The sequence below is a fragment of the Pinus tabuliformis genome, chromosome 3_2 (assembly GCF_031772625.1).
Source record: "Pinus tabuliformis cultivar Carrire ecotype Pingquan chromosome 3_2, CPIR1, whole genome shotgun sequence".
Classification (NCBI taxonomy): Eukaryota; Viridiplantae; Streptophyta; class Pinopsida; order Pinales; family Pinaceae; genus Pinus; species Pinus tabuliformis.
The window spans coordinates 605,895,486-605,921,430 of NC_142302.1; the positions used below are offsets into that span (position 1 = coordinate 605,895,486).

A 25,945-nucleotide genomic window follows, 5' to 3' on the forward strand; every position below is an offset into this window, starting at 1 on the left:
AGAGTTCAAATTGATGACCACCATCGTCATCATAACCAACATTGTCAAACATAGCAAGGACTTTACTGAAAAGCTCTATCTCTCCACTAGATCAGAGCATAATGCTGGGGGGAATAAATTTGGACACCACCACTGCCTCTCAAGGTACATACCCCATTCGGATGTTCACCAAGTATTTCCTTATAGGACTATTCTTATCTTGGATATCACCCATCCTCAAAGAATATCAGTCCTCAAAACTACTCTTATCTTAGGTACCCTATCCTCAAAGAGTATTGGTCCTCGGGACTACTCGTATCTTGGATAGCGTTCCTTAAGGAGTATCAATCCTAGCTGCTTATCCAATCCTCCATTCTCTCTACCAGTGCCTTCATTACGCTTATGACTGTTAGTCTTGGCCATAATGTATGACACATGGAGAATATAGTGTCCACTCTCACTCCCTCCCAACTAGGGAGGAATAACCCATAATCTTCAAAGCATCGACTGCATGTTCTTTCGTGGAGATTTGTTGTAGCTGCTTGGCTTCTATATGCATCACATCATAACGAGCTTCGACCTTCCTGGTTTTATTTCAATCCTCATGTATCTTCAACATCTCATCAAGTAGTTCTTCAAACACCTTGTGGAGCCAGACTTCATCACACTTGATTGGACAAGCCTTCACATCTTCTTCCTTTGTAATAGAATTATGCTTTCACGTTTTTCCAAGAAATTATATCAACTTCCAATCATTAGGAGTATCTCTATCAACATCAGTACTGTCAATCAATGTGTTCCTGGATAGAACCAATCAACTACTGGTACAACGATATCAGAACTCTTCTACTTTTTGTGAAAGGGTCTTGTCATTGATCAGTCATCTTCTCTTTTGATCATAAACTTCTTTGGATTTTTTTGCCAAACTTCAAGTAGCATTGTATCCACCCAAGATCTAACTTCTCCTTGTTTCCGTCTGAGGTAAGTGAACTTCTTCTTTTTGTGCTGCCATTCAATCGACTTCTTCTTTTGATGTATACCCTCTTCTTGTCTTTGTGCTTTGCTACGCTCTTCCAAATCTTCCATTTGTTAGTCAAACTTAGATAGATCTTGTCATGACCAACAACCTTTGTTAGAAGAATACAAAAGAACAAAAGGCATAGTGCATAGACAAGAATAATAACATCAGTAATTAAAGAAAGTAGGTATAGAATACTTATCCTTTGGGGAGAGTCAACTCCCTCTTAATCTTGGACCTTTTCATCAATCCTTGTCCTAACTTTAAAAGTTTAACATGATGTCATGTTACAAACCCTAGATGCCAAAGACTTCAAGATCTGTCAATTAAAAATGCAAAGTTCTACAACCGCACTAGAGAGTTAGTTGTAAAACCCTAGTTTCTTCAAGGTATTCAAAACCTATCATGTTAGAGATTGTAAATTCTACAAGCATGCAAACCTTAGAAATGCTTTCTTGAGATAAAGACCATTTCACAAAAACCTAGACTTCAAGGAAATAATGTGAATCAATTATATCATGATCTCTAATATACTTGTGCAGACCCTTAAAAAATCATTACCATGACCTAGTGAACTTCATATAATCGATATGCACATACAAAAATTATACCTCTTCTTTGCAAAGATCCAGTCCTATGACTTATCTTCAATTGTCGAGTGCCAACTTTCTTCAATAAAGGTGCTTCAATTCCTTCATCCATAGAAGTTTCATTGAGCTGTTTGCTTTGTCTTGGTTCCTTTCAAACAGGTTGGCTTTATTGATGTGGTTAGTCCTTATTCTATGTATATGATTGCTTCATGCATTTGTGCCTCAGAGATGTGCTTCAAATACTTAACCACATTCCTTGCTATAAGAAGATATGATACTGCTTCTCGGAGTCTTGGCTACTAGTGATGATTTTGGTCCCTTCCATAGACTATATACTTCGGTCTTATTGGTATATACTTCGGTCTTATTGGGAAGAGCCACCCTCCAGCAGAAATCCGAATTCAGCCCAGGGAGGAGCAGAATCAGCTGGAAAGGCTAACGTTAGAGCTTCAGAGGACAGAGGAGGCAGCGCAGTGCTGACGCAGTGTCCCAGTGTGCTCCACGCAGGCCCATGCATCTACTGCGTAAGGGTAGCGCAGTTGTAGCCGGGGACGATCAGTCCAGTTTCCGGATCGGAGAGATTTTTGCCGGGTGAAGTGAGGTAATCTCACTTAGGTTTCTGCCAGTGTATTTTTATCTCTGTAACTGGATAGCCAAGAGGGCATCCAGAGTGTATTCAGAACTACTGCTTAATAATAAAACCCTCAGAGCTGCTGCACTGGGTTTCTTGCATTGGGTTTTTTCGGGGACTATTGTGTCCAAAAATAAGTGTGTTCTATGTATCTTGTTCTTTGCTCTGTTTTCTGTTTCATGATATCAAATATTAGTGTAGGCTGCAGAAGTAATTTGCTTCAGTATTCAGAAGAATAACTTGATGAATGTAATTTAAAAATCAAGTAGGTGAAGTAGATTCAGATTTGTTGCAGTAGGGGTCCCTTCGAGTATATGAATTTTCACAATTTGAGTATCTGATTTTTGATTCTTAGATACAAGTTTGAGATTGTTTTTGCTAATAATTTTATTGTTCAGGTGAAGAGAGATTTCAGATGCACATGGATAGAGTATAATCTAACATAACAGTATAAGTATAAGCTTTACATTGTAGTGATTTTCAATTACAAAACTAATCCTTCTTTAAATTAAAATAGATTCATTTGTAAGTGTGATTTTATTGCAGAGAGTGATTTGATTCAAGTACAAGTGTGATTTCCATTTAAGCAAGTGTGGTTTTCAAGAGTGATTTTCATTCAAGTACAAGTGTGATTTACATTTAAGCAAGTGTGGTTTTGAAGAGTGATTTACATTTAAGCAAGTATGGTTTTCAAGAGTGATTTTTCATTTAAGCAAGTGTGATTTTAAGAGCAAGAGTGATTTTATTTTAAAGCAAGTGTGAGTGTGATCATTATTCAAGCAAGTAAAGTAATTGATTTCATTTTGTATGAGTGTTTTATTTACTTACATAGCTATAGAGAAACATGTGCATTTTGATAACTCAAATTAAATTAGGAATTGAATAAGTGACAAAGACTCCTAACACATACAGTGCACATACATTTCATCAGTTTACTAGCCCTGGTTGATAATTCATGTAAGTAATTTAACATCAATTAAATTACCAAACAATCACCAAAAATAATATTGTTATTACAGAGAGAGTTTTGAAAAATCTTCTTGCTTACCAATCATATGCTTGGTGGCTTGCGAATCGATGTACCAAGCGCATTGAGAATATGACAAGCCATTATCAAATAATCAATGGTTGGTTCTTGTGGAACAATTGTACTACTATTTACAAAATGACTTGGATGCTTGCCCCTTCTACATCTTCCTCTATGATGTTCTCCACCTTTATTCCTTTAAGTCTGATGTCTTTATTTAAGATAGTGTTCATCTTCATTATCATTATTCTCGCTACAAACATGCAATGCTTAGAACTTTGAGAAGTACCTATCTGATTTGAAGAATTTGGCCTCCAATTTTGATTTTGATTCCAATTATATCTTCCTCCTCGACGACCTTTATCACTATCTCCTCTTTTGTGTTTTCCTATAAAAGCTTGATTTAGTGCAACTTCATTTTTCTTGAGTCTTTGCTCTTCCTGTAGTAGTAAACCTAAACTTCTTTAACTGTGGGAGTTTCATTTCGAGAAGAGATACAAAATGAAGTTACAAATTGTTGATACTCATCAAGTAGGCTATTAAACAAAATGGTGATGAACTCCATATCTTTAATGTTTGAGGCAATCATTGATAATTCTTTTTTCAGTTTTTGCAACTTTTGAACATGATTTGTAATGGAATCGGTTGCTAACATATTCAAACCAGTGCTGATAAAAGTGCCGTATTACTATATAAACCATGAGATTCCATGTTCAAATCCCCTATGGAATTTGAAGTTTCATCCATTTTTTTTTAACTTAATCCAAGCCTCAGGAGCAGTGGTAATAGTAAATACTGCAAATGTGAGGAAGATTATAATCCTCCAAAACAAAGGTAAGAAGAAGTAATGAATTTCTCTTTTTCTTCTTATAGTCATTGGTTATGGGATTTGGTCTTGGCGTTGCTCTTGTAACGATTTCCCAAAGATTATGATAAGACAAAATTTGCTTCATTTTTTGTTCCCAGGGCTGAAAATTTTTCTGATTTAATTTATGAGACTCTGGCATCATTAATCATGAGATTATTAATATTGGCTGTATTGCTTATAATATAAACATTTTTTTTGCTTGAAACTCCAAAAAATTTGAAACTCCTATAACTCCTTAAATGAAAAAAATCTTATACCTCCTTTAAAAAACTTTATGATTCCTTAAAAAACCTTATAACTCTTATAAAAAAATTAGATCTATATGGATAACAAAAGATGCTTTTTATAATATGTTAAAAAAATGGTTGTATCTTCTATCTGTACGTGAACCACCTTCATGGTTGTAACTTGTCGTACAGTACTGTATGACTTGTTGAGTAATTTCCGCAGGTGTACAATTAAGAAGAGCCAATGTTGAAGCTGCTGTACAGATTAGTCACAACTATTGTGCAGATTAGTAAATTGGAGCTGCTGCCGCTGTACAGGTCTACAGGAGTTCATATGATATCTGATATTCAGAGTTGCTATCCGTACAAAAAATTGCTTTACGATTTAATTTGCCAATTGCTGTTGTCTGTACGCAATTAATTCTCTGTAATTTGCTGCTGTCGTACGCTATAATTTGCCACCACTGTCTATAATCTATGCCACTGTTGTTCAATTCTTCAATTTAATAGTTCGTAAATTCTTCAATTTAGTAGTCTGTATAATTTTGTTTGTCATTAATACGAATTTCTGAGCAATTGTTGTACACCCAAAAGTTAATTTTCTGCTGCAAAGATTCTCTCTGCACAATCCCTTCTTCATGGTTGTACGGATTCTTCTTTGATGCTGCAATTCTGTCAGTCTCTCTCTCCAAATTCTTACGTGTGCCAATATTTGTCTTGACACAATACTTTGACATTGTTCTAGGCCACAATTACCATGGATTTGATACCACATTAAACTATGCCATGGAGAAACAGCCAAGTGAGAGTTTGAATGAGAAATGTATTATATCAGTTTTTGTAAAGATTACATAAGGTTGTGTTGTATATATATCTAGTAAGTTCTGTTATTCCCGTTAGGAACTGCTCACCTGATTTCAGAATTACATGTAACATAAATGTCATTTTTTACATATGACTTATTTCCAGTTTTTTAAAGTATTAACTAATACATTAACGAAGTCATCATTACAATATCTAACAAAGGGCACACATATAAGTGAGGAATTATTTTGCGATGGGTTAGAGTGGTTGTTTGAGTGACCTGTTAAAAGTAGAGGGCCAAACCCCTGAGGATTTAAACCAGTGAAGAATTAAAATTGGCAGCATTTGGAATATTATCAAAAGATGTGATGATGAAGAAGAATGATCAATTAGACAGTATTTTGTTAATTGTAGTATGAAATCTTTTTATTTTATCATTAATCATATATCAAGATTTTGGCTACATTTTGGAACTTTCAAAACAATTTCTAAGCTCAATTTCATGTTATTCTATGTGGTTTTGGACAGCCAAACTTTTCAATTTTGCTTCAAACTTGCATTTCTTCTAAGGGAGCTAAATATGTTTTTTCTAAAGTGTTCTATATTTTGTATAATAGTTAAAATGTTTATTCACTGCTTTTCCTTATTTATCATATTTGTTTGGTTGACTAATTTTTTTTTTTTTTTAATACTGTAATTGAGGTTCAGAGTATTGACTATACTGTATGAAAGTTGTCACCTTAGTTATTACTTTATAATTATATATACATTTATACTTTTATGACTTTGCATGTATCTTCAGCATATAATAATAAGCTCTAACATGGAGGCATTTTTATCTTCCGAACACCACTTAAAAGATGGGTGGGTCTTTGGGCTAATTTCTTTGCAACCATTAATTGTTAGTTTGCAACGTTGTAGTCAATCTATACATGAGTGTGCCAGTTGCCCTACACTCGAGATTTATGTCTACATGCTTGATGTTAAAAAATCCATGCAGTGCTGCAGAACTAGCACATTAGTGACATTTCAGGTTAACTGTTTGAACGTTATGGGAGCCCATGGAATGATTACATATACATTATTGGGTGTTATTTACTTGCTTAAATATTGTCAACTGAAGTTGTAGATGTTGTTTTCCATTGTAAATGATTTGAAAAGTAAGTGCAATCTAAGGAATCTGGCAGTGATACTTACACCAATTTCTATTTGATAGGGATGAAAGGCCATCTAGAAAATAATGCATACAATTTTGGTACACTTTGTTCCCATGCTATCTTATGATATGAAAAACCATTGAGGCTTTCTGTATACAGTTGATTTATCTGACTTCTTTTTGTGTATTTAGAGTTTATTTGTTAGGGGAGCCGTTATGAATAATCCTTTGCTTTGCATGCTATTTCTGTAAGTTGTAAGATTTAAAGAATTGTCTCTTGGCAGTATTACTCTAACTTGTTGAGCTGTTCCTTCTGTTGTAGGATCCTAATGGTGGCTATGGTGGAGGACCTGGGCAGGCAAGTTCAATTGTCTTTCTGAAAGCTTACAAGAAGTAAATGGTTTTCTCATGTTCATAATAAAGCATGGGGCATATATTACCCATTAGCATTTTCAATCATTTAGAAATAGAGTTTTTAATCCCTTTTTTTCTCTTTTTGAATTGTTTCTATCTTAGGTCCTAGTTTTGTTACTTTTAAAAGAGACGTGCTAGGCACTCATTTTTCCATTTTACCAACTGTACTCTTTAGCTTTTCTTTGTTCATTAGTGAACATGAATTTCATTTCATCTCGTGTGTGCATCTGATATGTTGTGGAAGTTGTGTACGGTGTAATACATAGTTACAGAAGTAAGAGATACAGAAGGTTGGTGTAAAATTTTCTGTTTCCTACCCCGGTTTTCAGTTTCACCTTATTTCTCCCATATAGTTAAATGCCCATTCCCATAGCCATACATTTAACAGACTGAAAAAATAAATATTGCTGAAAACACAAATTTTGGAAATTTTTCAGAGTGCTGGAAATTGCAGAAATAAAAAATCAGCAATTAAAACAGCCATAAAAACACATTTAAACTCAGTGATTTTTGGTCAACTTGACCCTGGAAAAACCCCCTACAACTCTTGGGGAAAACCAGTTTGAGAGCTCTTCTTTATTTCTGGAAAATGCCTTTTACAGAGAAAATATTTTTCAGCAAAAAAATCAGCAAAAACAGAAATTTTCCAGCAAGCAAACTTATCTGTTTTTTCAGCTAACAGACAGTCTGAAAATGGCTGTACGGACTGTACGGATGTACGGACTGTACGGACGTACGGATGTACGGACCGTACGGACTGTACGGACTGTACGGACGGCCGTACGGACTTGTACGGACAGACCTCGAAATTCGTGCAGAAAATCGCCTCCTCGATATTCGTGCTGAAAATCAATTTTTTCACTGTTTTGCTCACTAAATCTGCCTTTTTCTGCTTGTTCTTTATGCTGTTCAGATTTGCTGAAATGCTGCCTTGGTGTGTGTGCCAAACTGCTGCCTCTTTCTCCTCCTTGTCCAGAAATCTCCCTTGCTCTCTTGCTCTCCTTCTCCCAATCTGCTCATGAAAGAATGAATGATCTTTTTCTCCTTTTCCTCCCTTAACCCAACCCTAAATGACTTTTGGGTGATCCCTAAATCCAATGGCTGAAATAGATTTAGATCAATGGCTGAGATTAAATGCTCATTTAAATCTCACTTTCTATTTTTTAATTCACCCCACTTTAATAAAGACCCACTTAGTCATTTATTTCCAAAGTCACTTTTCCTTTCTAATTTTTCATTGACTTTATAAAGTCACTTTAAAATTAGACTTAGTAACTTTATCACTTAAAGTCACTTTCAAATTAGATTTAACTTTATAAAAATTATAAAGTTACTTTAGGAGAAAAATTAAATTCTTTTGGACACTTTTCCCTAGGCCAAAGATCAAAGCCTTAGGGAACCACCTGTCCTCCGGTACCAAATTTCAACACTCCCTCTTACCGAGGAAGGTGTTCCTCACCACACCCATCTTGTCTCTGAAGTAGACATGCTTGCCCCGTGGTAAGGCTTTGGTAAGAATATCTGCAACCTGCTCATCAGTGGAAATATACTCAAGCTTTACAGCTCCCTTCTGAACATGGTCTCTGATGAAATGATATCTGATCCCGATATGCTTTGACCTGTCATGAAATACTGGATTCTCCGTGAGTTTAATGCAACTCTGATTATCACAGTAAATCACTGAAGGTCTCAACGGCTGACCAAATAAGCCAAACAACATCTTGCGAAGCCAGATGGCCTCACAACTAGTTAGACTGGCTGCCATATACTCTGCTTCCGCTGAACTCAGTGCTACTGACTGCTGCTTCCGGCTGAACCATGACACTACTGCTGAACCCAACCCAAAACAACACCCTGAAGTGCTCTTCCTATCAGAAGCACAACCTGCCCAATCAGAATCAGTGTATCCTGCCAATCTCACTCCATCTCCCTGCCTGTAGTCCAGACCATAATCCACTGTCCCCTGCAAGTACCGCAAAATGTGTTTTGCAGCCACCCAGTGAACCTTCCTAGGCTCACACATAAACTGACTCATCGTGTTGACTGCAAAACAGATATCTGGTCTGGTGTTGACCAAATACATCAAGGAACCAATCAGCTGCCTGTACAATGTGGGATCCACCAACTCGGAATCCGAAGCATGAAGCTTCTTCCAGTTGGTGATCATCGGTGTCGACATGGGTCTACAATCCTCCATGTGGAATCTGCTAAGGATGTCCACAATATACTTCCCCTGCCCTAGGAAGAAATGCCCCTCCTCCTGCCACACCTCCAAACCCAAAAAGTAATGCATCAAGCCGATGTCCTTCATCTCAAACTCCGCTGCAAGATCTCTCTTGCAGTGCTCTATGAGTCTCTCTGCACCTGTAATGATCAAGTCATCCACATACAGCACCAGAATGAGAGGCTCCTCACCAATCACAATAAAGTAAAGGTTCGGATCTGCCTCACTCTTTGTGAAACCCATCCCCTGCAAGTATGCATCTATCCTGGAGTACCAAGCTCTGGGAGCTTGCTTCAGGCCATAAAGGGCCTTCTTCAATCTGCACACATGGGACTCCTTCCCATGCACCTCAAAGCCCTGTGGCTGCTCAATGTACACCTCCTCCTGTATGAAGCCATTGAGAAATGCGGTCTTCACATCCATCTGGTGGATCTTCCAACCCATCTCTGCTGCTATCGATATAATGGAGCGGATCGAAGTATATCGAGCCACGGGAGCGAAGGTCTCCTCATAATCAACTCCCTCTACCTGTGAGAACCCTCTAGCCACAAACCTTGCTTTGAATTTCTCAATGCTGCCATCTGCAGCATGCTTTACCTTGTAAAGCCATCTGGAAGTAACCACGGATTTGCCCTCAGGCCTCGGCACCACCTCCCAAACATCATTCTTCATGATAGAAGAATACTCCTCCTGCATGGCCTCTCTCCAGACCTGCTGGCTAGCTGCCTCCTCATAGCTAGAAGGCTCAGAGTCAAGGATGCTGGTAACCATCGCCATATAGCTACAAAATCTCTCAGGTGGTCTACTCTCTCTGACCGGCCTCTTCGGCTCAGCAACAGATGTGGCATCTCTCAAGGTGTCCTGAAGCCACTTGGGCTTCCTCTTCCCTGAGCATGCTTCTCCCATAGGAGAATGAAACTCCTCCTCCTCATCCCCATCAGTAGCCTGAACTCCTGACTGTCTGTCTGCTGTCCTCCTGCCTGCACCTGAACCTGTAGAAGCTGAGGTACCGTGTGAACTGTCCATCAGTGGACTCCCTAGTGAACTGCTCTGTATGCTGCCCGGAGCACCACCCCTCTGGCTCGGCGAGCCACTGCTCACTGATGGACCTGACATCCTCATAGATGTACCTCCGGATCCTCCTGATCCCTGCCCACTGGATCCCTGCGACTGACTCAACTGCTGCTGAGGGTCTGGCTGATCCAGATACTCTAACTCCCGTGACCTCCTAAAGGCCCTGTCCTCCTCGAACTTCACATCCCGTCTGACAACAACTTTCCTCTGTGCAGGAATGTAAATCCGAAAGGCCTTTGAGGTCTCACTGTAGCCCACAAAGATACCTTCTCTGCGGTGGGCTCTAGTTTGGTCCTCTCCTCCTTGGGTATATAGGAGTATGTAATGCATCCAAGGATATGAAGATGACCAAGATCAGGCTTCTTCCCAAAGAAGGCCTCCTCCGGAGTCATGTGCCCCAAGGCACGATGCGGACTCCTGTTCTGCAAGTAAACAGCTGTGTTGCAGGCCTCTGCCCACAAGAACAATGGCAACCCCTGATCATATAACATGGCTTTGGCAGCCCCTATGATGGATCTGTTCTTCCTCTCCGCAACCCCGTTCTGCTGGGGGTTGTAAGGAACAGTGAACTCCCTCCTAATGCCTGCCTCTGCACAATAGTCAACAAACTCTCCAAGGGTGTACTCTCCTCCATTGTCCGACCTCAGGGACTTGATCTTTCGACCTGTCTGAGTCTCCACAAGAGCTCTGAACTCCTGAAACCGCTTGAAGACCTCACTCTTGGTCTTCAAGAAATAAATCCAGGTCCTCCTGGAGTGATCATCAATGAATAAGACATAGTACTCATATCCACTCAAGGAAACATGAGACATCCGACCGCTCACATCGGAATGAATCAAATCAAGTATCCCCGTCGCTCTGCTGTCACTGCTGGGAAAAGGGGATTTGGCAAACTTGCCCATCGCACAACCTCTGCAAGTATCATGGTGATCAGTACTGAAATCTGGCACACCTGTAGTGATCTCCCGCAATGTCCTCAAGGCTCCATGAGACATGTGCCCCATCCTGCGGTGCCAAATCTCGCATAGCTCAGAACTGCTAGCTCTGCTGTCGGTACTACAGCTCAATGCCAAAGGGGGCTGGAATGCAAACTTGTACACCTTTGCATGGCGTACACCTATCACTCTAGCTGAATCAGCTGGAGAGCCCCTGGGATACATCAACACCTGTCCTTCCCTGAACAGTACCTCATATCCTCTGTCCTCCAACGCTGAGACGGATATGAGGTTCTTCCTCATCCCTGGCACATAAAGAACCTCTGACACCTTCAAGGGAGGTTTGGACTCCCTCTGAAATGTCACTGTCCCCACCCCGACTGCTCTAACAACTCTGTCATCACCGAGTACTACCTCAATATCAGTGCCACTCTCTGAAAGCTCTGAGAAGTACTCCCGGACTCCTGTCATGTGACGTGAAGCCCCACTGTCCACATACCAGATACCTGTAGATGCTCCGCTAATCGAGGGAAAAGCATGCTCCCTCTGAACCTGTGTGGCAGGTGATCCTGCACTAGAGGACTCACATGTAGTGAACGCAAACTCCCGTCAAAACGACCTGCAAAGTCCTCAATCTCAGCTGACGCTGCCACATCCTGGGTCTTCCCCTTCTTCTTCTTCTTCTCCGGACACACAACTGCATAGTGTCCCATCTTCTGACAATTCCAACACTTCACTTTGGAATAGTCCTTTTGTGAGTTACCCTGTTTACCTTTACCTTTGCCTTTGCCTCCACCACCGCTTGTGGAAGCCTGCTTCTTCCCTTTGCCTTTCTTGCCTCCTGCCATCAGTGCTACGTCCTCATCCTGCTCAACTGGCTTGGCTGCCCCAAGCTGTCCTTTCCTGATCTCTGTCTGTATACAATCATCCCAAAACCTCTCCCATGTGGGAAGGGTCTCACGTGCACAAACCCCATCAGCAAAGTTCAACCATGAACGGGGGAGGCCATTCACTGCAATACGCACCAACTCAGTGGATGGAATGGCCTCTCCAATCGCTGCCAACTCATCTCTCACATTGGTAATCTTTGTGAGATATCCAGCTGCACTATCATTCCCCATCTTAATGTTCTTCAGCTTCTCCTTCAGGACCATCTTCCGGTTCTCATTGGTACTCTGGTAGAGATTGGACAATGCTGTTCACATCTCATGGGCATTGCTCTTTCCTCTCACATGAGGAATGCAATGGTCTTTGATTCCGTCTAGAATCAGCCTCTTACCCTTGTTGTTCTTTCTATTATAAGCTGCCAACTGAGTAGCATCAGTAGGCACAACAACAGGGTGCTGTGCTGTATGCACCATGATATCCCAGACTTCTGCCTCCTCAAAGATACTCTGCATTCTCTCCTTCCAAACGCTGTAATTTGTATGCCCATCCAACCTATCCTCCACCCTCAATCCCAATGACATCTTGCTGTCCTAAAACTGAAAAATAGCACTGCTGTGGTAAAGATAAAACTGCTGTTTATGAAAAAATCAGCTTGCTGGAATTTTCTGAGTGAAAAAATCAGCAGCTGTATTTTTTTTCCTTTTGCTGTCCCAAACTGCCCTTCAGCACTCAAGCTCCGATACCATGTAAAATTTTCTGTTTCCTACCCCGGTTTTCAGTTTCACCTTATTTCTCCCATATAGTTAAATGCCCATTCCCATAGCCATACATTTAACAGACTGAAAAAATAAATATTGCTGAAAACACAAATTCTGGAAATTTTTCAGAGTGCTGGAAATTGCAGAAATAAAAAATCAGCAATTAAAACAGCCATAAAAACACATTTAAACTCAGTGATTTTTGGTCAACTTGACCCTGGAAAAACCCCCTACAACTCTTGGGGAAAACCAGTTTGAGAGCTCTTCTTTATTTCTGGAAAATGCCTTTTACAGAGAAAATATTTTTCAGCAAAAAAATCAGCAAAAACAGAAATTTTCCAGCAAGCAAACTTATCTGTTTTTTCAGCTAACAGACAGTCTGAAAATGGCTGTACGGACTGTACGGACCGTACGGATGTACGGACTGTACGGACGTACGGATGTACGGACTGTACGGACTGTACGGACGGCCGTACGGACTTGTACGGACAGACCTCGAAATTCGTGCAGAAAATCGCCTCCTCGATATTCGTGCTGAAAATCAATTTTTTCACTGTTTTGCTCACTAAATCTGCCTTTTTCTGCTTGTTCTTTATGCTGTTCAGATTTGCTGAAATGCTGCCTTGGTGTGTGTGCCAAACTGCTGCCTCTTTCTCCTCCTTGTCCAGAAATCTCCCTTGCTCTCTTGCTCTCCTTCTCCCAATCTGCTCATGAAAGAATGAATGATCTTTTTCTCCTTTTCCTCCCTTAACCCAACCCTAAATGACTTTTGGGTGATCCCTAAATCCAATGGCTGAAATAGATTTAGATCAATGGCTGAGATTAAATGCTCATTTAAATCTCACTTTCTATTTTTTAATTCACCCCACTTTAATAAAGACCCACTTAGTCATTTATTTCCAAAGTCACTTTTCCTTTCTAATTTTTCATTGACTTTATAAAGTCACTTTAAAATTAGACTTAGTAACTTTATCACTTAAAGTCACTTTCAAATTAGATTTAACTTTATAAAAATTATAAAGTTACTTTAGGAGAAAAATTAAATTCTTTTGGACACTTTTCCCTAGGCCAAAGATCAAAGCCTTAGGGAACCACCTGTCCTCCGGTACCAAATTTCAACAGTTGGTGTCAGAAGCAAACCAAAAATATGCTATCCAATTTTTTGTTGAAAAGCATCTATTCGTGTTTCTTTTAAAAATTATTTTAATTATCCAAATCTAGAAATAAAGTTGATGGTCATTATATATTCAAATTTAGATGCATCATGCCCATGGGGGCAGCTCAATTGGTGATTACTGTGTTACGAAGTATTATGTAAACCATGAGATTCCATGTTCAAATCCCCCATGGGTCAAGCGAAAAAAAAATAGATGGATCATATAGATAATGAAAAGTGATTGAAATTCCTTTACTCGAGTCTAACATACTAGTAAAATCTGGAAGCTATCATCATGATCAGATACATCTCTTCTCAGGTATTGAATGTCATTCTTTATAGGGACTCAAGTAGATGCCTATCAACCTTCTTGATATTGTCTAACCAGCACATTGCCTTGCTTTGTGCATTCGAGAGGCATTTACTTTTAGGCAATGCTTACTCTAGAGCCCTTCTATGACAACTATGATGATCAACTTCTTTAATCTGATGAAGGATATTTGTGGGAAATGTGGCCTGCAAATACCACTTAGTTAGACAACACTAGACTTCTTTGGCATTTTTTCTTGATCTACACCATTGAGGGATAGGACTGTATCACTTCAAGAACTCATACGATGATTGCAGCCACTTGGTTGTGTCATAACTACAGTACACCAACCCAAGGATATATAACTGTTTTTTTCTATACCAAAAGGTTCCTCAGCATTGGATGTCAGGAATGGTACCATGTACATGAGCATTTTGATGTCACTTGTGTTTATTCCCCAAGACCTTATCAGTGTAGGTCACTCATTAGAAGACATCTTTTGGCTGGCACTTGGGGTTGACACTTGCACTATTGATTTTGATAACAAGTAGGAGAAGCTATTGATTTAATAGTCTGTACAATTTAATCCTCAGATGAGAGATATTGTAAGGCCTCTCTAGACTTGGGTCCATGAGGCTCATTATTTATTTCTTTTAGCTTATTTCTATCAGTGGAAGCACTAAGTGCCAGGTCGACTCTCACACCCTGTGATTTGTGTGACGTTAGATTTGTGAGATAATTGATTTCCTCTCTCCAAACTGGCAGATATGTCACCTCTATGAGATCTTAGAGCCATACTCAACCTTGTTGGAGTATGGCCTCCAAAGTTAGCTTGTGCAGTGAAACCTCTATCATGAGATTTTCCCCATTAGCCACTGATGTTAGTAGAGGGATATCTTCTCTTTCCAAAGCTCCTTCGAGGATTTTACAGCCAAGCCCCCTCAGCCTGTTGGACTCTTTGGAGGACATCATTAGGGTCTGCATTGGCTCCTTCATAGTCATTGATGAGGACAGGAATGACTTATCTCCCGTATCCTCTACAGTTTAACTTCCAAATATGATGCTGATGTTGAGGGTTTTACAGCCAAGCCCCCTCAGCCTGTTGGACTCTTTGGAGGACATCAATAGGGTCTGCATTGGCTCCTTCATAGTCATTGATGAGGACATGAATGGATTTTCTCCCATATCCCCTACAATTTAACTTCCAAATATGATGCTGATGTTGAGGGTTTTACAGCCAAGCCCCCTCAGCCTGTTGGAGTCTTTGGAGGACATCATTAGGGTCTGCATTGGCTCCTTCATAGTCATTGATGAGGACAGGAATGACTTTTCTCCCATATCCCCTACAATTTAATGTCCAAATATGATGCTGATGTTGAGTTGGGGATTCATGTGTCTTACTGTTTGCGTTGCCCTTGCCCTTGCCCTTTTCTTTATTTTATTGTTATTCATATCTCTTGTACTTATATAACAAATTAGATCAAGGTGTATTCTAAAGATGCCCATTGTTGAGTAGTCACTGGTTGTACTCCCTAGATATATTGATATTTTACTTGGTCATTTGTGGACACGAAGAAAATTATCTTATCTTATCTCTACTAATACGAGGGAGTTAACCACTCATTTTATGTATTAGAATGGAAGTCGAAATCCATATTTTTGACATTTGAGATGCTCTTTTATCTCTAGCACCATAAAATGTTGTGATGCTCTTTTATCTCTGGCATCATCTTTGTGAAATGGAACCGCAACCTTAATTTCTTGAAATTTATTATAGACTTGTTTGTTATTATAGAAATTTGGATGAGGTTAAACTATTTGGCTGTATACTTAGAGTGGTACACCTTCTACAGATGCCACATCTTGCAACAACTTATGCTGCTGTTAATGCCCTTGTAACCATTGGAGGACAAACTGCTCTGGCTTCAGTAAATAGGTAGTGGTTTCCTTTTCTGAACACCAGGAAGTTCCTATTCCAGGAGAAGAAAGCATGTTGGAAATATCTTTCCTTAATAGCTTGGTGTCATTAGGTCAGCATTTGTTTTAGTTTAATAGGTTAGAAAGCTGATGTGCATCTTTTGCAGGAGTTCAGAGAAAAAATGCTTCAGTTTTTGCTTCGGATGAAAGACCCTTCAGGGGGCTTCAGGTCTGTTTATCAAATTTCCATTCTTTGTTTTCATGGTAATTGTAATTGATCAATTGTGATAAGGCATGCAGATAATTTTTAAGTTGGTGTCGGGCAAGCTTATTTCTAACATACAAGGACTATGAAGCCGTTGAGCAAGGTGTAGATGAGGCAACATATTATTAATAATGATTATTTAGTTTTAATTTTACTCCTCACTAGAAATGGTTGTAAACTGATATGTTAGTTAAAGAATCATTATAGAAAGGTCAAACTGTAATTTAGAGTGTTAATTTTGTTAGTTTTCCTGCAAACCTATCACCCGGCACTTAATTCCTAGCAGAAAACTGATCTACTGATTAAATACAGAGCTAGGTTCCTAACAGAAATTCAGCGGAAGCAAATTCACCAATCTAAATCACAAAAATGATACACAGATTCTGCCCAATCAGAGTTCTTCATTAAGTTTTGAACTTACTTGGGCTCCCTTCCTGGGAAAATGGCCCAACTGAGGAATTACTTACAACACCAAATCTGATCTAGCTGATAAAACCCTCGGCTGATCTGGATCTCGTTACTGCCCCTTCCTCAGAGTCCAGACCCAACACACTCACCAAAATGTCTCTCTCAATCTTGTGATGCTGTAAGGTGTCTTCTCTTCCTCCCTAACCTTGCTTTTATAACTTTACATTGAGCTAAATCCCTAACCCTAATCTGCAAAGTGATTGATGTCCAATATTAGATCTCACCTCACTTGAAATCAAGGGCTGGGATTAAAACATAATCACTACAGCAATTTATTTTACTTTTCCTAAGTTTACCTTAGCTCAATAAGCCAACATAATACTTGTGTGCTTTTCCTAAGTCTAACTTAGACTAATTTACAGAAACACCTTGTTCACATTAGAGCAAGTGTTTAGGGAGATCTTGGGCTACTTCTGTATACCCAGACACTTAGGGCTGTGCAGAAGTACCTGCCTGAGCTACAAACATTAACAAAGTTTCTTGCTGATAGTTGAGAATTCTGTGAAAAAAAGGTATTATAGTGGTCCTGGCAGTGTATTGTTGGTATTCTCAAGAATGCTATTTCACATGGTGACAAGATGGGAAATAAGTGGAGGCTAGACAGAAACTATCCATGTGCAAATATGTCACTTTTTATTTCATAATGCGCTTGTGCTAACAATATTTTTTAGCTGTAGACTTTCCTATGTTGCTCTTTCGGCCATAGGCTCCAGTCATACTTAATATGCATTGATATTTTTTGTTTTCTGAATATTTAGTTATTTAAGTTAATTAATGGCACTAATGGCCGAAGTTGGCTGTGGGACTATAAACGAACAAGATAAGTGAAGATCACAATTGCTAAAGCATTTTCAAATGAACTGCAAAGAATGGAAATAAAAGTACATAGTAAATGCCAAAAACAACTCTAGGAAAATGCTGGAAGAGAGCAAGAGAAGAAAATCAGGCTTTAAAGAGATACAATGAATCACTAGGAAACCATGAAGAAGAAAATGGGCAGGGATATGAAGAGAAACAAGGATGAACCCCTAAACCAAAAATGTTGTTACTCAACAGCTCTCCTCACATTCAAGATTGGGAAGAAGTTGTTCATTAGATTATTGCCAACAAAAAAAATTGTCATTACGTCCGTTAAAGACAATTAAGCCAATTCTGTTATAAATTAATATGTTTAAATTAAGAACAGAAAGGATTTTTGAAATTTAGTCTTGATCCAAAAGGTTGTCAAATTAAATTCAAGACTGAATACATACGCACATTCATATAGTTGTGATTTTTTATTTTTTAAATTAAACAAGAAAATGAATCTTTACATTTATTTTTGAACTTGTAAAAGGGTATACGCAGTTGATTAAATTCGACACTATCAGAGATTCAGCCAAATTCAAGGTTTTTTAAAGTTATTTTTGTTATATTATTTTTTATTTTAAATTGCTATGTGCAATGACACTATAATCTATAGTCATCTTGCATTGTTCATTTTTTCTCCATTTTTTTAAATAGTACACATACACCTTGCTGCCCCTTTAGGGGTAACAGTCCCAAGGCCACCCAATTAGTGGGTGTGGCATGTTCCAGATTGCATGAGGCCTCATGTTCATGTCATTCAGATGCATATTTTCTCCTTGTTCTCCCTTAGTTACATGATGGCTTAGTTTCCATACCCAATTACTTTGGCTGTGGTATATTGATTTTATTCAACTTCACACCTCAGTTGACAGATGCTCTATGTTTTCCTTATACATGATCATGTTCTTGTTGTATGGTTTTGTTACTCAGACATGGTGCTATAACCTCTATACCATGATGAATGTGGTCATGCCAAGGTGTAATCTAATAACCTTCATAACAGTTAACGATTTAACTTTTTGCTTCATTTTAACATGGGAGACATTAGTATCCTAGTAAGTGTTGTCAAAACCTCGCTTTAATTGTACTATTAGTGATCTTAAGTTTGTTGGAATTTGAGTAGCCATGGGCGTATTTTCATCTTAAGAAGAAATGTAAATTTTGAATTAATTTTTAATGCCCCCTAAATTACTCAAGTTGGCCAGGCCCCTTTGGAGGCACCCTTTCGACCCTCTTTGAAGATTATATATAGGAGATCACTTCTCATTTGGACATCGACTTGTGTCTTGGCTATCTCTGAACCAGGGAAGGTAGAAGCAGAAGAAGGGGGCTGAAAATCAGAAGGAAAAGGAGGGCTTGGCACTCGATCTTGTTATTGGTTATTGGTTTGGCTGTTATCTAGATGTTGATATTTTTGATGAATTGATGAATTTAGAACTCTCTCTCTCATAAGGAAAGATTTCTGGGTTTTCCCCTTGTGGGTTTTGCCTGGGCCTCAGGCCTAATTTTCTGTGCCTTTGGTCTCATTGTCTCATGGTAGTTTTACTGCTCTTTCATTTTTAATGGTTGAAATTTCTTTTTGTATAACTGCTTAATGATATTGGATGTTATATATATGTAATTGATGCTAACTGATCATTGGAAGTAGTTATCGTTGAAGGAAATTGTTTCTAGTTTCTGTGAACCCTAGAAATATAAACATGGTATCAGAGCGAAGATTGAAGAGTTGTTGGGGATGAGGAACATCATGATCACTCCTATGGGAAATTTTGTCACTCCTATACAAAGCTTTCCGAGATCCTTTTCTGGGGCTATGAGAAGATCCTGAGGCAATGCGAATTTTGGGCACAAGCTCTGTTTTCCTGTGATATTCTCTATGACAATCGAGCCAATTTTAGAGAGGGTTGAGATCCTTGTTTAAGGTGGTAGGCTGAGTTAAGGTTGAGGTATTCTTCAAAAGCAGCGAAGGATTTTGGAGTCATCCATCCCTAAGTCAAGTTCGAAGGTCCTCAAATCCATCTCTATGTTGAAGCTCCTTGACTTAAGGCATTCAGAATGTTCTAGCCTGAGCCTTCAAGCTCCCTCATCTCTTTGATCTGAGATACTATTCTCTGTGGTATGTGAGCTTTTCTATGACACTATTCTTTGTGGTTCATGCGAGCTACCTGAGGCATCATATCTCTATGAAGGTTCGGTGACATATGCGAAGGTCTAAGGCTCATGATACATTGATTGTGGAAGAGGCTGACCTAGTTTAGGACCTCCTTAAAGAGAAAGATTGGCCTATTGAAGGGTTGAGTCTAAGTTTGCCTATCTCTGTGATGAAGATTGTTAATTCGAATGACATCCGATCCCTCTTGTGGTATCTGAGTTACATATGTGTAATGTGATCCAAATTCTCTCTGTGACTATGGGCCAGGTTCCCTCATCTTTGTGTTGTGTTACCTTTGTAATCCTTAGATCCGAACCTAAGCTGAGCTCATTGCATTGAACAAAGCTCATATCCAAGTTTCCTTATCCCTCTGTGGAATCCGAATTACATGGCATCCAAGGCATCCAAGTTTTGTGGAAGGAAGAAAGATGACTTCTTTTTTTTGTGTACGGGTCAAACTTATGAGCGCTGAAGTGTTGCATTGTATAGGCCTATTGTGACAAGTCTGAAGTTGAACCATTAAGACATGTCTTGTATGAAGAAGTGAAAACCGAAGTATGAGGCAAGAAACTTGATGATGGCATCAGGTTCAAGCTTATTGAGTCATATGTGGAACAAGGATCAAGTCAAAATCTTTGAGAAAAGGAGACCTAAGGCATATATCTGACATATCCAAGAAGAACAAGAATGATCTGAGAAGTCTGATTCGAATTTGAGCCCAAATTGACATGTACCTTATATATAAGTGTAAGTACAAATGAATCAAGCTGTAATATTCTCTCTAATTAAATTTTACTAAGATAGTCTTGTTGAAATTTCTAAGTCTGACACGTTAGAAATCCCTACTACATTATCTGGTTTAATTTCTCCTACTTGTTCATTCAATTAACAAGTTATTTATAAATATAAACGCTGAAATAAACACAAATGCATCGTTAACTCATATACCGATCAGCAACTGAAATAACTGAGACAAACACACAAGGGACACCGTTATTTTTGGACAACCATCCCTGGAAAACCCCAATGCGGGAAAACCGGTGTAGTAGATATGAGGGTTTTATTCTTATGCAGTTTCTGAATACAACTAGGGTGCCAGAAATGGCTCACTCAACAGAGAATGCCCTGGGCAGTAGTACCTCTTCTCAGAGACAGATATTCTGGCTGATCAATCACCGGATGAACGATCCCACAACAACTATGGAGCCTTCCACTGCTCTGCGTCACTCTGCAGGGACTGTGTCACCCTTCCTGGCTCACTAGCACTCAATTTGCCCCACGAAAATTCTTCTGGCGTTGCCTTTTGGCCCTGCGTCAGCTCTGCTAGCCTCTACGTAGCTACTGAAGCCTCTGCGTTAGCTCTCAGACCCTCTGCGTCACCCACGCTGGCCTCTTCAGCCTCTGTGTAGCTCTCAACTGCCTTTATGTCAGCCTCTCCAGGCTCTGCGCTGTCTCTTTGGCACTATCTCTGCCTCTCTGCTATGTATTCTCAGCCTCGTGCCAAACTGACCCTCGCTGTAACAGATCACTGGTTCGATTCTCTCAGCAAAACCCTGCTCTAGAAAATCGAACTAACTGATCAACATGGTGTATCTCCAACTGACCCTCAAGCCTCCTCTTATACTTTTCCTGTTGAGTCTTCAACGACCGAGATTAACTCCATAATAACGACTAAGATTAGATTTGGCTTGATCCATGTCATTTAGAACATTCTCACCCAGTTTTATATTAATACCCATTAATATTTTAATTTTCCTAAGTTTAGACTTAGGAACCCCATTAAAAATATTAATTATTTTAATATCTTTCCAAGCAGGTGGAATTTCCCCAAACCATTTCTTGGTCTTGGAGATCTTATGTGCCTTAGTCTCTCCACCAATTTTCACGGCTAGAGCACATCCAATGCTACCACAAATCAACACTCTCTCTTAGCAAGGAATGTGCTCTAGTAATGCTTCACCACAAAAACATCACACTGATCCTCCGCATTGGTACCTGTGCTGATGCTTGGCTTGTTGCCTCACATCATCTGCACTGCTGCTTCCTTTACTGCTGCCCATGACACTGCCACTACCACTGCTACATCTATATTGCATCTCCCTCTCAACATGCTGCCCATGCTGCCTCTAGGACTGCCACTGCTAACTGCTACACTACAACTCAGTTATTGAGAAGTAGGTAACTGAATACCCCCAAATACTGACATCCCAGTTGATGAGCCCCAAATTTGGTAACATTTTGGGCTCATTTGGCCTCACTACCCTTGCTCAACCCTTCATTTTTCATGACTTATGCATCATTTTTTAGTATATTTATGTTATTTGTACGAATGAAGGGCAGTCACTATTCCTAGGTGGCTAATACATGTTTATTTCAGGTTTTTTGACATTAAATGGAGCAAAACCACGCAGATGAAGGCTAGGAGACAGCCAAGGTGGCATTGAGGTTTTGTAGGAAGGTTGTCCACGACATTGAATGGCCTTCCTCGTGATCTCCACCCACAACTCCGAGCTCCAACAACTATCACCACTGAGCTAGAGGGCAGCCAACGGATTCTAAGGGAACAACAGTTTACTTTTAGTTGGTCAGCCAAGCCCCACTAATTTAGGAGGCCAGCTTGGCCCTCATAATGTATAAATGTTGAGGCTGTAGCCTTCGATGGGGACTTTTGAAACTTTGTTGTTTATTCTAGACTACGAGCTGATAGCTCTGTTTTGCTCTTTGTAAGCCATTTTTGGCATGTTATCAGACTTTTGACTATTATCTTTTAATGAATAAGCAGGCAGATTTGAGGTAGCTCTGAGTTCTTAAAGGAGCTTAAGCTCTCAGGGTTGGGCCCAACCTGAGAGCCTAAGGCTTCCTTCCTTTGTATTGTTACCTTTCTTTCTTTCAGCATTTTATTTCTTTTCCTTTACATGCATTTGGAAACACAGTTTGCTGAGTTGAATTTCTTGATGTGATTAAGTAGGTTAGTTTTATGGATAAAGTGCTTTCAGTAGTTTAGATTAGAGTAAGGGGATTAGAGTTAATCAGAGCTCCAAGAAAAGGTTGATTGCACACTCACTTCCACCTCTGTTTAGAGATTGGGAGTGCAGCCCGTGCCACCCACCAAAAACACAGTCTTACATGTTCATACAAGCTTCAATGCAATGTTCTCGGTTGTAGCAGCATCCATGCGTTCAGATCTTGTGAAATGAATCGTTGTTTCAATGCCATGCAAAAGTTTCCTCACAAACTCACGTTGCTGTTCTATGGTTTTATAAAAACAGTTAGAATAGGTTGATGAATTCTCGGTTTTGTGCAAGACACGGATGATTTGTTTCATTTACACTGTGCAGTATCACTCTCTCACGCCCTTACCCTTCTAAGCCGTGCCTAGGCCATCTACTTATCTCCCGGTTAGATCATTTGCCTCCCAACTCTTCTATTATCCACGTTGTTTTATCTTTTCGGCCTTCCATTGCCTCTACCCTCCTCTAGACCAACCAGCTTTACACACCCCCTCTCCATCTCATCTCTCTGTCCATAAGCCATCACAAGCTCCCCTCCTACCTCCCTATCCACCCATACAACTCATTCACTCATCCATCACCCAAAACTGCGATTGCAGAACATCCTGTAGAAATTACGGGACTTCCTGTAGAAATCCTGAACTTCCTGTAGAACCCCCTGCAGACATCCTGTAGAAGCTTGCAAACACGGTTGCCAGGCATCTGAACTTTGTGAACTTCTGTGGAATGATGTTAGGGATCCCTTGGACCCTCTCAGAGTCCTCCTGACCTTTTCCAAGCCTTCCTCCCCTTGATCTACCCCTGCACAAACAAGACCCAGTAAGAAGCACAGTCATAATAACTCCAACAACTTGAGCAAAAACACAAAAACATGTTCTCTTCAGATGAAAGTAGTTTAGACACATGCATCTCACCTCAATAGAAGTAATGGCATCACTTTTAGAAGTTGCATTCCCACCATTGCATCATAAGGATTAAGCTGGTAGAATTAGGGTTTACTAGGGTTTCCATGTTTTGTTGGCTTTCAGTTCATTCTTGCAAAGTAGATTAATTTCCTTTGAGATAGCTTCCGTTCATCACTTAAAAAGCTTCTTCTGAGAACATATAGAAGTTGGCTTGAGCCTTAGCGGACTTGTGCCAGCTGACCAAGTGACAGTTGTGACAAGAGCTAGTACTTGTGCATACAGCACCGTCGCTTCCAAGTTTGTTACGAACTACCGGGTTGATAAAATTAGAGAAGGAAGCTCCAGGAGTTGTAGCATTATTGCTACAATACTGGAGCCCACCACCAGTCAGTCTGGAAGCCTCGTGATGCTGACGCTGCCTCTGCTACTATCCCGTGCTCCCTCTGCTGCCATTGATTTCTGTTGCAAACACCTTTGTGCCTCTCACACTGTTGCAACCTCTGTTGTGATACTATAGATTTCTGCACTCTAGCCTTGCTTTGCTGCTCCACCACACTTTGCTTCACTCGACATCTGTCATCATGCTACTATTGTTAAGGGCTCCCATAGCCGGATATGATCCAAGAGTTTGGGCACCTCAAGGATCCTGCCCCTAGTATGTAGTCCTCCTGACTACAACTCGATGTCACCCCACCTCTTCTATATAGGTGCATGAGCACTCATGGCACAATCGTCATCAGTCTCGACCTCTTTCTCCGCCTTAGCTAGAGCTGCCTTGGAGTCATAAGCCTCTCCCTTGTTTTTCTTCCTGGAAGTACTTCACCTTGGAGATGTCCTTCTTCTTCCTCCTCCCTTGCTGTCCCGTAGATGCTAGAGCTGCATCCTCCTCCTCCTTTTTCTTGATTCGACTTCCCTTGCCACTACTCCCCGTCTTGGTCAACCTTCTGATCTCTTCTTGATGAAGAGCTGCCCACATCTCCTCCCATCCTAGAAGAGTAGCCCTGCCCAAAATACTTTGGACAAATGTCTCCCACTCCTCGGAGACTGCATTCAGAGCAGTCCTCACCATGAACTCCGGATCCGGTGTAGACCCCACGGAAGTAAGTTGGTCACGAATCTCCTGCAATTTGAGGAGGAACGGATCTATCTGCTCTCCCTTCTGCATCTGATACGACTGCAGCTGATTCTCCAATAGCATCTTCCGCTGCACGAAAGAGCCCTGATACAAGTTCTTCAAAGTATCCCACTTCTCCTTTGCCGTGTTCTTTTCAGCAATATGTGGAACGACATGATCTTTGACCCTGTCAAGGATCATGCACTTCGCCCTCGCCATTGCATCCTCATAGTTTTCATTCTCAGCTAGGTCGACCAGGATAGCCATGGTTCTCAAGGCAAAGTCCTTGATGCGATGTCGATCTAGGACTGCCAAGATCTTGGCCTTCCAGAGGACAAAGTTGGAAGCCCCGTCAAACCTGTCTTGATCCCTCAGTCCATTCACTGCCATTTCCGTTCTTCTTCTGGACTCCCTCTAAGTTTCGACTTCCCTCTTGGAAATCTCCCTCTAAGTCCTGATTTCCCAGTTGGAAATCCTCCCGCCAAATGTCGAACCGCTCCTCTCCAATCCTCCTTGCAACTACAACTTGGATCTGGATTTCTTGGCTAGAAATCCATCAAGGTAGCGACTCCCTCTACCTTGGTTCTGTCCCCTTAGGTACTGTTCTGCACCGATAGAAACAATACCCCACGAGCTTCTCAATCACTATTTGCCCACAGCTCCCCAAGCCTCGACAACTGAAGAAACCGAGCCTTTCAGGCTCTGCGCAATCCTGACAATGACGAAATCTGCTCCTCCTGGCCACAACATCGATACTTCCTGGCTGAGAAAGATGATCGGGCATTGCGTAGGTTTGATTTGCCCCTCTTTGCCTTTGCGCTGACCCTCCTCTTGACTCAAAATGATGACGTAGGTCCTCTGCGTCTCTTCTTCTCTGCTGCTAATGCTTTGGAACAACGCTGTCTCTCGGGACAACTGCTACTGCTGCAAATTCTCAGATTACTGCTGGTGCCTTCAGTGCTCCTGTGATCTACAATGCTCCGATACCATGTTGAAATTTCTAAGTCTGACATGTTAGAAATTCCTATTGCATTATCTTGTTTAATTTCTCCTACTTGTTCATTCCATTAGCAAGTTATTTATAAATATAAATACTGAAATAAACACAAATGCAACATTAACTCATATATTGATCAACAACTGAAATAACTAAGACAAACACACAAGGGACACCGTTGTTTTTGGACAATCATCCTTGGAAAAGC

The 25,945-nt window shown here is 40.3% G+C and overlaps 1 protein-coding gene across 2 annotated transcripts in view; it reads left to right on the forward strand.

The window, feature by feature from the left end:
* ERA1 (Prenyltransferase family protein) overlaps positions 1–25,945 on the forward strand; it is a 381,172-nt gene that overhangs the window by 152,964 nt on the left and 202,263 nt on the right. For both annotated transcript variants that reach the window (XM_089416732.1, XM_089416731.1), the window contains 3 exons: positions 6,623–6,658; positions 15,913–15,995; positions 16,152–16,205. In XM_089416732.1, the coding sequence (XP_089272858.1) occupies positions 6,623–6,658; positions 15,913–15,995; positions 16,152–16,205 (173 nt within the window). The remainder of the gene's footprint in view (positions 1–6,622; positions 6,659–15,912; positions 15,996–16,151; positions 16,206–25,945) is intronic.